The sequence below is a fragment of the Toxorhynchites rutilus genome, chromosome 1, assembly GCF_029784135.1.
Source record: "Toxorhynchites rutilus septentrionalis strain SRP chromosome 1, ASM2978413v1, whole genome shotgun sequence".
Lineage (NCBI taxonomy): Eukaryota > Metazoa > Arthropoda > Insecta > Diptera > Culicidae > Toxorhynchites > Toxorhynchites rutilus.
This window is the reverse complement of record NC_073744.1, coordinates 41,227,773-41,241,672: the sequence shown is the minus strand read 5'-3', so window position 1 is coordinate 41,241,672 and position 13,900 is coordinate 41,227,773. Positions and strand designations below refer to the sequence as shown.

General features: G+C 37.8%; 1 protein-coding gene across 15 annotated transcripts in view; it reads left to right on the top strand.

Annotated features, from left to right (window-relative positions):
- The window catches only part of LOC129763160 (elongation of very long chain fatty acids protein AAEL008004), a 213,991-nt gene that overhangs the window by 163,388 nt on the left and 36,703 nt on the right, over positions 1-13,900 (top strand). For all 15 annotated transcript variants that reach the window (XM_055762074.1, XM_055762033.1, XM_055762025.1 and 12 more), the window contains one exon: positions 6,590-6,672. In XM_055762074.1, coding sequence (XP_055618049.1) covers positions 6,590-6,672 — 83 coding nt within the window. The remainder of the gene's footprint in view (positions 1-6,589; positions 6,673-13,900) is intronic.

The following is a 13,900-nucleotide window of genomic DNA, read 5'->3' as shown; positions in this document are numbered from 1 at the left end:
CAAATAATGTAATCTATATAAAACATGTATATTAAAGAAAAAAAAATACAAAACAAAATTTAAAAAATTACGCTGAAAAATTATTTTAAAAATTTAGATTCATTTTTCTCAAAAAAATATTTGTGTTTTTTTTTTAAATTATGAACGAAAATTATATGGATATTCCATATAACTACCAATAAGATTTCCATACATCGAAAAAAGGACACTGTTACAGGGAGAAAGTCAACTGTATGAAGGGAAACATCATGAGAAAGGTTGGCTTCACCTTCTCGTTGAATTTTGTCATCATTATTTACTAACTCTACCCAAACAGCATCACAATAAAGTAATATGAGCAATGTTTCTGAGTTCTTTATTATGCTTCGATATAACGTACAATTTTGAAAGCGAAATGTACGTTATATTGAAGTTGCCCTGTATTGAAAACCTAAATAAAAGGTTTACAAACAAAAAAGTCTAGGAATATCAATTTAAGTAAATCAAATTATAAAAAAATATAGAAGCAATTTGGATTTTTTTTTAAATGTGGAAAACATTTTCAAAAAATATTAAAAATTTGAAAACTTCAAAAATATTAATAAAACTGTAAATTGAGATAAAAACCAGGGAATCTTAAAAAATAAATCCCTCCCCCCCCTGGAGGCGATCTGGCGTAGTGGAAACATCCATGCCTCTCACGCTAAGGGTCACGAGTTCAATTCTCACTCCCGACATTCTTCCAAAAATGGAAGTAAAAGTGACGAACCAGCCAAATGAGTTGAAAGTCACTATAATACTGATAAAAAAAAAAAACACTCCACCCCCCTCTCTAAGGGGGAGGTGCCATACAAATGAAACACAAATTTCTGCATAACTCGAGAACTAATCAAGCAAATGAAACCAAATTTGGCATGTGAAGGTTTTAGGATGCAATAAATGTTTATATGATGGTTCGACACTCCTCCCCCTCTCTTAGGGTGGGCTGGCATACAAATGAAAAACAAATTTCTGCGTAACTCGAAAACTAATCAAGCAAATGGAGCCAAATTTGTCATGTGAAGATTTTAGGGGACACGAAACGTTTCTATATACTCCTCTCTAAGTGGAGAAGAGGGAAGGGGTCTGTCTTCATTCTATCATATTAGAATTGTGTCTGAAAATAATCTGATATTATAATGATGAGTTTTGGTATAAGTACTAGGAATTTTTTAGTAAAAGGTAAATTCAACGGGATCGATTAGAAGATCAATCAATGAACAGTTCTGCGATTGGACTCATGAACTTGCGCTTAGTAAGAAAACGTGAATGTTTGAAGGTATTAATAACAAAAAACGAATTTTGGGCGGGACGAAGTTTGCCGGGTTAGCTAGTTGAGAATAAGAAAAGCAAGAAAAAAAATTAAAATATCTTTAAAATACACATTTTTTTAAGAGAAACAGCAATGAAAAATAAAATAAAAAAACTGTAGTTGTAATAAACTAAAAAATTTTTCAAAATGTGTTTGAGGAAAAAAATGGCTGGATATTCTAGAAAACAAAAGAAAAATTCAAAAAATATAAAAAGCAACTAGAATGTCTTAAAAATTAATTATTTTAAAGAAATAAAAAACAAGATTATCCATAGAAAAAAGGTAAAAAATTAGAAATCCAAAAAAAATTGTGAAAAAAAATCGAAAAACTAAAATATAAACAAAAATTGTTATATTTTTGGTTAACTAAATATAGAAAAACTAAACATTTAAAAAAAAAATAATATATCTGTGAATAATTTAACAAAATATAAAAAACGATTAAAATCACAAAATTGGAAAAGAAAACAAAAAAAATTATAGGAGGTTGTGTCCAAGATACGACCGCATTGTTGACGTAGAACTACGCTGTTATTTTATATAAGTCATTATACATATAAGCGCAAATTCAATTCTAGTTGAAGGCAGATTTGCGACTGGCACGCGAACCCAAATAACTTGTAACATTCCAGTAAGACATTCAAGATGCTCAAATGATTTTTTGGCGCACAACCTTCGCCTGCCTGCTTCGCCATAACGTCAGTTTAATGCATTGATGCATTCTCAAAGGCACCAACGAAGCCCTTATGATGACGGAAAACAAACAAGGTTAACTGCTTGGAAAAAGACTGAATTATGCCACACAGCTTGTACTCTGCTGTAACACCCATCGATGCGAATTCGCTGATGAGTTTGTCAAGAACGACCGCCTTCACCACCAGCGGGGGGAGCTTGATTTTGGTTGCTGCCTGGGTAACGGCGTTTACATTTTCGACCGACGCGCCGAAATCGCCTACTTTGCTGTTGTTCGATGCGGTGTCACACTCGCAAAGGCTCGGTTCAGTGCGAGCGCTTTTCACTGCACCAACATCGCGTGCATCATTAGATGACCCTTGCCTCGAAATGTTATTGCCCCTGGTAATGCGTTCGTTTTTTGCAGGGCTCGAGCCTGCCTTCCTCTTCTTCTTGCTCATCACACAGCGTCCAATTTATGGCGCGGAAAGAAAAACAAATGATGCGAATAACGCGAAAAACGAACAGAAAAACCAAACGACGATATCCAAGTTGAATTACCACTGGTGGGGTCCAATCTTAGATCGAAGCGCAGCGAAAGCAAAGTGAACTGGATTGCTCAACAGTCCGATGCCGAATGAAAGTTTGCCTCAGCGAGATCCACTGTTTATACTCTAGGCAAGTATTCCCCTTCATTCTTCTACTTTTCCTTTGTTCACGGAGACTTTACACCTTACGCTTTCCCCTTCGTTGCTCGTCGATAAGTTGCTCGTTATTGACAGCTCTGTTCGGGAAAGCACACAAATGGACGGGACGAATTTATGAAAATATGGGAACGCTTGAAGTTTTCATGAATTTTAGCCATTTACAAACCAGGGGATTCTAATGTATGGCGTATTAAACAAATCTTAGGGAATTTCCGATTCGTTTAGTATGTAAATCGCCAAAATCCGTTCGCGGCAAAAATAGTTATTAACGTTAACTTTATTTCATAAAAAATGTGACCTGTTTTCTGATTTGACACCCTTAATGAAAGACGTAGTTCTACGTCAAAAAAAAACCTTTAAAGACCATAAATTTCAACCATATCTCAAAACGGATCCGAAATGTCTAAAAAGAAGAAGAGTCTCTGCTTTGCAGCACGCACGGAAGCTTGACGTAGGACCTTGATTATTTGAGGAGTAATTGCTATTAAATTGAGTTTTTGTAGCTGTTCAGCGTTCGGTGAATTTATCTTGTGAATTAACATGTGCCAAAATCAGCAACTAAGAAAAATGCAATCAAAGTTTTCTACCATATTTTGCTACCAGAAGCTTTTTTTTCCTGTTGGGTACATTTTCCACTACGACCAGTTATTTGATCTATTGTGGCGATACCAGAAGCTTTTTCACCGGGTTTTCATAAGCAGGAAAGTATTGTGGAAAGTTCTCCTCGCTCGAAGCAATCAAGTTTGATTACGAGTTGAAAAGTTCATGGTTGAACAGTTATGCCTAGAATATCAATATGTGACGATTGAACATGATGTTGTTTTCTGAAATACTGGGAGCAAACAATAAGCTTTTTTGTGTTTTTCCGAAATATTATGCATAAAAACATTTTTTTTGAAGAAGTGAGTGATCCGCAAAACCTTTGCAGAACATGAATCACATTATTATTAGGCAAGGTGTACACGTGTTCTGTTAAACTTTGTTTTATTTGTTTGAGAATTAGTTCGTTCATCCAAGCCAGAAATGAGTGCATTATCCCTGCTGAAAGCATGACATAAAATTCTTGTACTTGAACTGATTCATTTATTATAGATCTACAAAAAAAAAATACATGGTGGGACAGTTATGCCTAGAACATCAACATGGGACAATTGAGCTTGGTGTTGTTTTTTTAAAAGCTGGAAACAAACTAGCACTTGTTTTGTGTTTTTCCGGAAGATTAGGCATAAAAACCAAAAAGTAACAGGGACAACTATGCGAAGAACGGCAGGAATGGACTAGTGAGTTTGGGGGAAGTTTAGCGGGCTAAATTACACATCTAGTACTTCTATAGAGAACATAAACTAGAGATCGCATCTAGCCAAGCAAACCATTTGTCATGACAATTGTCATGCGAAAATGCGAAAACAGAATAGAAACTGAGAGAGGTTGGCGTCGACATCATGTCTCATACATATTCATATTCTGTTTTCGCATTTACGCATGACAATTGTCATGACAAATGGTTTGCTTGCATCTAGCTAATATTAGGCTGTCAAAAAAGTCCTGCGGTATTTTTTTTAAATCTTCATTTGTTCATAAAGTTAGTTACAATCATCTGGTTTAAGTCAAATATGCGCCGTTTTGTTCGATGGCTTGTTCCCAACGAGATGCCAACTTCATAACACCCCTGTTATAGAAGCTCGCTTCCTTATTGGCAAAAAAACTCGGATAGCCAATTTTCACAGGCCTCTTTTGTGGCTAACTTCTGAATACCTAGCTCGTTTGCCATGGACAAAAACAGGTGGTAGTCACTTGGTGCAAGGACCGGACTATACGGCGGATACAAAAGAACCTCCCATCCGAGCTCCCGGAGCTTCGGGCGCGTCACCAAAGAAGTGTGTGACCTGGCGTTGTCCTGATGGAAGACAATGCGGCCTCTGTTTATCAAAGATGGCCTCTTCTTCATGAGTGCTACCTTCAAGCGGTCCAGTTGTTGGCAGTACAGGTCCGAATTGAGCGTTTGGCCATAGGGAAGCAGCTCATAATAGATTATTCCTTGACAATCCATCCAAACACACAGCAGAACCTTCCTGGCCGTTAATGAGGGCTTGGCCACCGTCTGAGCTTCTTCAGCGGGCTTCGACCACGACCGTTTGCGCTTCACGTTGTCGTAAGTGACCCACTTTTCATCGCCAGTCACCATCCGCTTCAGAAACGGGTCGATTTTGTTGCCATTCAGCAGCGATTCACATGCGTCGATACGGTCAAAGATGTTTTTTTGCGTCAACGTGTGTGGCACCCATACATCGAGCTTCTTTGTGAATCCAAGCTTCTTCAAATGGTTAATAACGGTTTGAGGGTTTATCCCCAGCTCTTGGCCGATGCTACGGCTGCTACTATGCCGGTCTTTCTCGGCTAATTCATCGATTTTGTTGCAATTTTCGACGACAGGCCTTCTGGAGCGTGGCGCATCTTCGACGACCTCTACACCAGAACGAAACTGCACAAATTTTATTGGCAGCTTCAGATGCATTTTTGCCTTTGTCATAGTAGTACTGTAAAATATGTCGGATTTTCTCTTTATTTTGCTCCATATTTGCGACACTATAACTCACGAACGACTTAACCAAACAAAACACTGTCAAGGACTATATTATAGCGCGCAAAAATATCTTTCCAACAAGCTATAGTATGACTCGATACAATGAAACCTTTCGAAACGTGATTTCTTTTGTCGAATTGTTAATAGCAAGACCAACATTATAGAGTCCAATAACTATTCCAATAAAATGTTTATCAACGTTTAACCCTTTAACCCTTTGCGGTGGTATTAAATATGGACATGGGAATCGTACTGGTTGGGATTTTTTACTTGAAGGAGAAGTGTCATATTTTATTAACACTTCTTTCCTTTCGGAACAGTCACCAACATGCAGTCCTGGTTTTCAACGGATGTCTTGTTAAAATAATTAATTTGTCATCTTTGGCCTTTTATTTTTCCGTATAAAAAAATCCTTGCTCTTTGTATGTACACAGTTTTCTGTGCAATCTGAAACGTGTATTAAGACCAAAGTTAAGTGGTTGTGCAGAAAATTTTTACATTTTATAATAGCATAGTGATGGGAATGAATATATCACTCGTAAACTAGTATATGATAATGAATGAAATCAAATTTTACCTAGAAGTTGTTTCATTTGTTCCCTATGACCGAATGGTTAGCATAGCACTTACCATGATGCGGACTACGGGTTCGATTCGCGTTCTGATAAAAAAATCCATCGTCAATGATCGTTTTTTGACGATAGATTTTCGGACCTTCGGGGGAACTGCTCAGAATGTGTTGGGGTTAGCGAATCTTCTATGCTAGTTGTGCCACTAAAAGCGTCTTTGCCAAGTCCTGGGTGGTGCTCGGGGCGTAAAACAACAGTACCACGATGGTACTCCAGCGGGGTAATGAGATTGGTTGTAGGCTTTGAAAACCACACCAAGCTTCGAACAATACATAAGAAAAATATTGTGAGTCACGTCATGTTGTGAAGACGTTGAAGCCAAGAATAAATAAATAATTTGTCATCTGACGGAATTGATGACTGCAGTGTTTTTTTTTTCAGAGCCCCGGAAATCAAGCCTCAAAAGTTTTGGAAAAAAATCATAATACTTGAACATAACATCGGTTAATAATGTATTCATTAGGTACGAAGCGGCTGTGGTTCACCTCGCTGAGCAGGGTGACCATCCATTTGTCTAACGAACGTGTTCAAAATGGATGTCGTACAATTTCCATCAGTTTTCATCAACTCTCACCGTACTCTGAAACTCTGTTTTTGGAGCTACCACTGCATGGCACTAACAATGTAGTCAAATTGTAACCCTACTCTTTTCTCTTCTCTTCCCTAGATCCTCGGACAAAGGACTGGCCTCTCATGTCATCACCATTCCCCACATTAGCGCTTTGTTTAGGATATGTTTACTTAGTCAAAGTAAGTATTGGGTGCTCTCGGATTGAATCCACGCCAGGAAAACCTGTTACTTATCCCCTCTTTCATCACCACCTGCGGTGACCTTGACCTTGAATACCACAACTCCTATATGGGTTGACACGTACAGGTTGAAGATTTATACATCCGCAGGCGGCTCCCTCAGTGGCTCCTGCGTAAATCGACATTCACTTTCACCGATGGGTAAAACTGATCAAACTATGACAAAAGTAGGCCGAATGAGCAATGGTTCACCTACTATCCCAACATCCTACAAGGGGTAACGAGACAAAAACAAAACCCGTTCCCTGCCCCAGTTCACTTATCACCCCTTGATCATTGCGTTACCCAAGACCCAGAGGCAATTTGTTTGTGTTTCTGTGTGAGCTTCCATGTATGCACGAAAGTGACCATCGCGGTCTCACAACTTGGCGCTCAAGAGGCTTTAGTCCTCTTAATTGACTTCAGCTGATCTCGCTGGCGCACTTGCCGCTAGTTATGTGGCAAGCTTTAATTCGGTGTTAATTTCGGTAGATGGAGAAAAAATGCATTGAAACTGCATCTGATCTACTGTAGGCTAATGACAAATGATCGCGAAGAAACTTTCAAGGATGATTTGTGATTTGTGATGGTTTTTTTTTTGTTTTGGCAAATCGATTTATCATTTTCGTGTTCGGTATAATGGATCAATTCTATATTTGTGGATAGTTTTGTATGTCCCTTAAAAGCATTCTATTCCAACGATCGGTTAGTACTCATTTAGCCCCATTTAATGGAGGCTACGAGGCTTCCAGTGGCCAGGCAGTAATCATCACTCTCCTATCAGTCGTAGCAAAAGTGTTCTGTGTGGTCTTTTTTTCCAACAGCAGACAATTAATGTAACTGCTACCCTATTATCATACCCACACAGTGCGACGGAGCGCTCGTGATTCGGAAGGTTATAATCGACCCATCAGAAAAATACCCAGCGCACAAACAATGGAGGCCTCACCGGGAAGATTGTGTTGCGAGATTAAAGTGGCGGACGGTAATGAGAACTACTGATGCTGATGCTGCTGCTGCTGCCTCCTCGCGTGCATCTTTTCCGAGGGTGCTTGGCTTTGGGAGGATAGCCCTTGAGTGGTTGATAAAATTCTCAGTGAGATTACACAAGCTCTGTTAGATAAGTTTCTGAATCCTCGGTGGAATTTTACTACGCAGCACATCTTCGCTATCGATGATTCTTTAAACGATGATTTGTTATTCAATGGCAGTTTGCCAGTTTTTTTTGTTGTTGTTTCCTCTCACTTCTGTCGCGAACCAACTATTAGTCCGTAACAATCAAGTGTTATGACAGTTTGAGTGGCCATTAAATAACTACGACCGAGGCTGAAAAAGTTTTTTTTCTGTTGGTGCAAATAGACTGCGAAGTGTTGAGTTTTTTTTGCATGTCTATTCATATTCACTATGTTTTCCAGTTATTTTTCTTTTAATTTTCAATTACTTTCGAAGTGATTTGTACAAAAAAATTCTTCAAATAAAAATTACAATGTTATACTCTGATAGTTTTACTATATAACCCTAGATTCATAAACTATATTTACGGATACATTGCTTATAAGTATATATGTCTCTGACACCTCGGGCCTAGTATATCCTAAATTAAACGTATATGCACTAATACTACTGGCGCCAAAGCAAGCCTTCGTCGTTCTAGGAAGGTATTGAGACGCATGTATTTGCATCACTTTCGTTTAAGGTTTTTTAAACGGTTTTATTTAGCTTGCCCTGTAATTTGTATGTTTGTAGGTTTGTATGTTTGTAACATGTTCGTCTGTAGCGCTTTACCACATTAATAGAAATTTGAACCCCTTCCTGTTGACCGATTGATCTGAAATTTGGAACACACCTTTATCTCTGCAGGCATCATAAAACTGCGTATTTCATGATTTTAAAAATCCAAGATGGCGGCCGCTACAAAATGGCGGACTACATATTTAATCACAAAACTTCATCAATATGGGTTATCAAATGAAAAGGATTGACAAGTACACCATACCTCGCTATACGGCTGCTCTTTATACGGCTTTTCGTTGAACAAGCTTGGAACCGATCCGATATAGTTTGTATGAATTTGTATTGGAATAATTTATTCGTTATACGGCTTTTTTTCTTTGCGGCCCAGGAACGTATCTAGGCCGTAAAGCGAGGTATGGGTGTAGAACACAGTTATTCATGAGGAATGCAAATCCAAAATGGTCGCCACAACAAAATGGCGGATTAAACATTTCCCCAAACCCCATCAATATGGGTATCAAATGAAAGGGCCCGACTAGTAGAAAACAGTTGTTCATGAGAAATGCAAATCCAAAATGGCCGCCACCACAAAATAGCGGATTACATATTTTCTCAAACCCCCATCAATATAGGTATCAAATAAAAGGACTTGACTAGTAGAACACAGTTTATTTTTTTTTTTTTTATTTAATTTATTTTCAACTTGCTCAGTAGCGTTAAGCATCAATGAGCCGTGTTTATGAATAGGGAAAAGCCTCTGTGAGTAGAAATGTTCTTTCTCAAAAAGGCATAAAACCCTATGGATTTTTCAAGAAATGGTACAATATAATTAATAATACAACAATTCATTATAGAATATCATTTAGGGCTTCGTCTTGTGGATTTTTCGATAGAGATAACCACCTCCTTGAAGAATGCGTATGATTGCGTTCATCTGGAACACAGTTATACATGAGAAATGCAAATCCAAAATGACCCCACCACAAAATGGCGGATTACATATTTTCTCAAAACTAACCCCATCAAAATGGGTATCAAATGAAAGGGATAGACTAGTAGAACACAGTTATTTATAAAAAATGCAAATCCAAGATGACTGCCACCAAAAAATGGCGGATTACATATTTTCTCAAAACTAACCCCATCAAAATGGGTATCAAGTAAAGGGGCTTGTTCAGTAAATCACAGCTATTTAGGAAAATTCAAATCCAAGATGGCCGTTGTTACAAAATAGCCAATTACTTTTTTAAACGGTCTCATTCAACTTGATCTGTTTGTATGTATGTTTGTGTGTCTGTAGGGTTGTCCTACATAATTTAAAATTTTACCCTGTTCCTTTTGATGTATTAATCTGAAGTTTGAAACAAACCTTTATCTCTGCTGTCATTATACTACTGTATATTCCATTATCATCTTCGTTCTCGTTCCTAGAGGTTCCCGTTCCTAGAGGAACTTCGCCGTCTCAGCGTAGTATTACTTGCGTCAAGTTGAGATTTCTATGCCAAATAACACGCCTTGAAAGCATTCTGAAAGGCAAGCTCTAGAATACGCGTGATCACAGTGCAAGTCGGAGGAAATTTCTTTGACGAAAAATTCCCCCGACCAGAACGGGAATCGAACCCGAACACCCGGCATGTTAGTTATGACGCTAACCACTCGGCCACGGGAGCACAAAATTTCATTATCATAAAAAATCCAATTTGGCCGCCGGTTGAAAACGCAATATCGGTATCGAATGAAATGATTTAACTAATAGTATACAGTACATCATCAAAATATTCCGAAGAAAATTTGGTAAGAAATAAAAATAAAAGAAATGTTGAATGGTTTCATTGTATACAAATCATTGTTTCATTGTATACTAATCATACAGATAATGTACTGAAAACTAGAAAATAAAAAAGGGAAAAAAACCTTTTAAATTAAACGGTTTAATGTACTAAATGCTAGAAAATAATTGGGAAAGTAGCAGTTAATATTTATCACATTTCTTCCTTCATTAATCTAGGGCAATGATGAATCTAAAATAAAATCGTGGGGCACATCGGATTTCCATTATCCACTGTTTGTTGTTTAATCATATGCCTACGATTTTATTTTAGTCTCATCATTGCCCTAGATTAATGAAGGAAGGGATGTGATAACTATTAATTGCTACTTGCCCAATTATTTTATAGCTTTTAGTACATTGAACCGTTTAACTCAAAAAGTTTTTTATTACTTGTTTTTATTTTTTAGTTGAGGCTGTATGAGGAACATGTGTTTCTAGGGCTAAGCTAGTTATATACCTTTACCACTCTCTATAGCTGCAGCCTATGAAATTGGAATTTTGATAAATGCACATCTATCAGTAATGTTCAAAATATGTTTTGCATGGCTATTTTCGATCGCGTAAAACAAATTGGGAAAGGCGATAAGGATTCATTTGAAGGATCCACAAAAGTAGGCATCTGTACAGCGAAATAAAAAAAAATGGGTGGCTTATATCTATGATATAACCGCAAGGTTGACGTAGGACTACCGTTGACTTTGTAATCAGTTGATTATAATGATTACATTATTGATGGAATGAAACAATCTTCGAATTCGATTGAAGGTATACAGTGTCGGACAAAACATCAAGACCACTGCTCAAGCAAAAAAAGAAAGTGACAAAACTTTGAGAAAAAATAATTCGATCCACTGCTTCAATCCATTTATAATAATTTATTTGCATTGTTTGAAAAAAAATAACATCTGTAGTTAAAACAATAGTCATTCATTGAAAAATGCATTTTAACCATACTTAACAACTAAAATGACGCGACAAAAATTAAGACCGGTTTCAAAATTCACGGTAAAAAAATTCATAATGTGAAAAGCTTCTAAGGTTGGTACTTGGTCGGGTAACCTTTGTTACGCAACCGGTTCTAGCTTCTGGCACGTGGTGACCGGGATGGCGTACCAACAAGCTTGGATCCTATCTCACAGTTGCTGCTTATTCTTCGACTTCTCCGTGTACACCGACCTTTTCACGATCTCCCATAGGTTTTCTATAGGGTTCGGGTCCGGTGACTGCTCTGGCCAATCCATGACGTTGATTTTGTTATCATTGCTTTGCTTTTTTGTTTTTAAGAGACTTTAAACTTTGCAGTTCATTTGCCTCTAAAATTTGTTATCCTGAAACCACTTTTTGACGGTGTGCTTCCGATCGATATCCTGCATGTACTGTCATTTCAGAGGCGTCTCCCACTCGGGGTGTGGCAGCATAACATCCCTTAAGATATGGGCGTAGAGATACTGATCCATGACCTTATCCACTGGGCCAACCCCGTACCAGGGGAAGCACCCTACACCATAATGTTCCCTCTTCAGTACTTGAATGTCTTCGTGGCAAGTAAGCGCAGCCTATTGGGCGATGGACCCAAGTTTTTCCGTCCGAACCGATGAGGTTTACTTTCGTCTCATCAGATCACATAATATTTCGCCACTGTTTATCTCTCTCCGGACCGATCCAATCGAAGTGGTCTTTCGCGAACTTCGACCGCGCCTTCAGATGCTTTGGCTTTAGCACCAGGTCCTTCCGGGGGCTTTTACCGCCTAGCTTCTGCTCCACCAGCCACCGCTGAACTGCCTGGGAACTCACGGACAAGTTCAGTTCGTCCCGGATTTTTTTTTTGAGGTCTTCAAGAGATTTTTCTTGGAGGCTGGATTTATGACAGAGTCAGTGACTACAGATGTTATAAATTTCTTCAAACAATGCAAATATAATGTTTTTCTATCCCATCTGTTTATTATTAGGCTCATCTAGCAATTCAACTGCAACAGAGCCGAATTTATCGTGTACATTACTCATGATGTATATCACACATTAGCCGTTTGGGCGTTAGAGTATTCCTGTTCTATCGACACAACACAACACATGTCGCATTTTTCGGCGTAAGAATATTCTTATTGTTCGAATGTTCACAGTTGGACACAGCGGGACTGTTGATATGAGACTTCCATTGTTGTACTTATAAATAGCACCAATAACCGATGCAGCAGATCGATCGTATGTGGAGTGAGAGGCTAGGATCACCATCACATGATGATTGATGTATGGACGTAGTAGCTATAATAACACACAAAGATGGTCAGTTGAGGGCCCTGAATTATAAGCTCATGATTGTTCGCTTAGTAGCGAACACGCAACCAATTAGGCTACGAAGACCCAGAAGAGAGACTTCGAAGACGAAGACATATGAACAATGCAAATACATTATTATAAATGGATTGGATTATTTTTCTTAAAGTTTTGTCACTTTAATTTTTTTGCTTGAGCAGTGGTCCTCATGTTTTGTTCGGCACTGCATACGAAGGCATATCGTCCAATGTCGACTTGATACAAAATGCCTTACGCCTTATCCAGAAAATATAAAAGAGAGAACTATCCTGACTTTAAACAACATCAGGAATAGTTATATTTTTTTTCAGAGAAAGCATGAAAAAGTTGTTAGAAAAACTTTTTTGCCTGTGAAAGTGCCCATCTTCCGATATAGGGATGACTTGTTGAAAATTCTAAGGGATATTCATATTTTTTTTGAGCATTTAAAAAAATACAGCTCGAAACAGAGAAAAAGTTCAATAACTTTGTCATTGCTGAAATTCGAACATATGCGTAAACGGATTTTTTTCTTCAAATATGATCCTCTATCACTTCCTGGAAGAATTCAGATTTTTTATATGAGAAAAGTATTTTATGATTCTCCCATTTTCCAAACATTCGTTCTGCCGATATGTGTGCTTACCTTCCCGTATCGTCAATCACGAGCAACTAATGCATTCGTTTCTGTCCGTTTTCAATTTATTTGCTATAAATAAGCCATCCACGATTTAAAATCACAGTCGCGAGCGAGCTAGCAAGCACAACACAACGAGCGGACATTATTGACATATACAGCCGGAGCGGACATTTTACACACATATACAGCCATCATGTACCAAACCGATGTAACATTTTCTAAGATTTTCGTGGAAATTGGTAGATTTGTTCTTTATCGAAAACAAATAAGACCCGTATTTTTGAATAGGATGACCATTCCCATTTGAGGGTACTTCGAAAATTCATTTTCTTCCAAAAATGACATTTTTTCAAGAATTCATAACTTTTGATTAATGGATCGATAATCGAGTATTTATTTTTATGGTTTACTTGGCATACAAAGAGAGAGCTATACTTTTTATATTTTTTCTTCAAAGTGAATAAAGTGATAGGGATATAGGGATAGTGAATGTGCAAAAGTGATCATTGGAATAACGCTTTTGATAATCAAATTTAGAAGTACTTTCAAATAAATGCTGTACATCCCAGACAAACCTTTTTTTGTGCGGGGTATTGGGACCGCACAAAAAAGTCGCATAAAAAATCGTGCAAAACTTCACCAGTAGCTATAAAAAATCATGTTCGGTACACATTTTGAAAAAAAACTTTTTT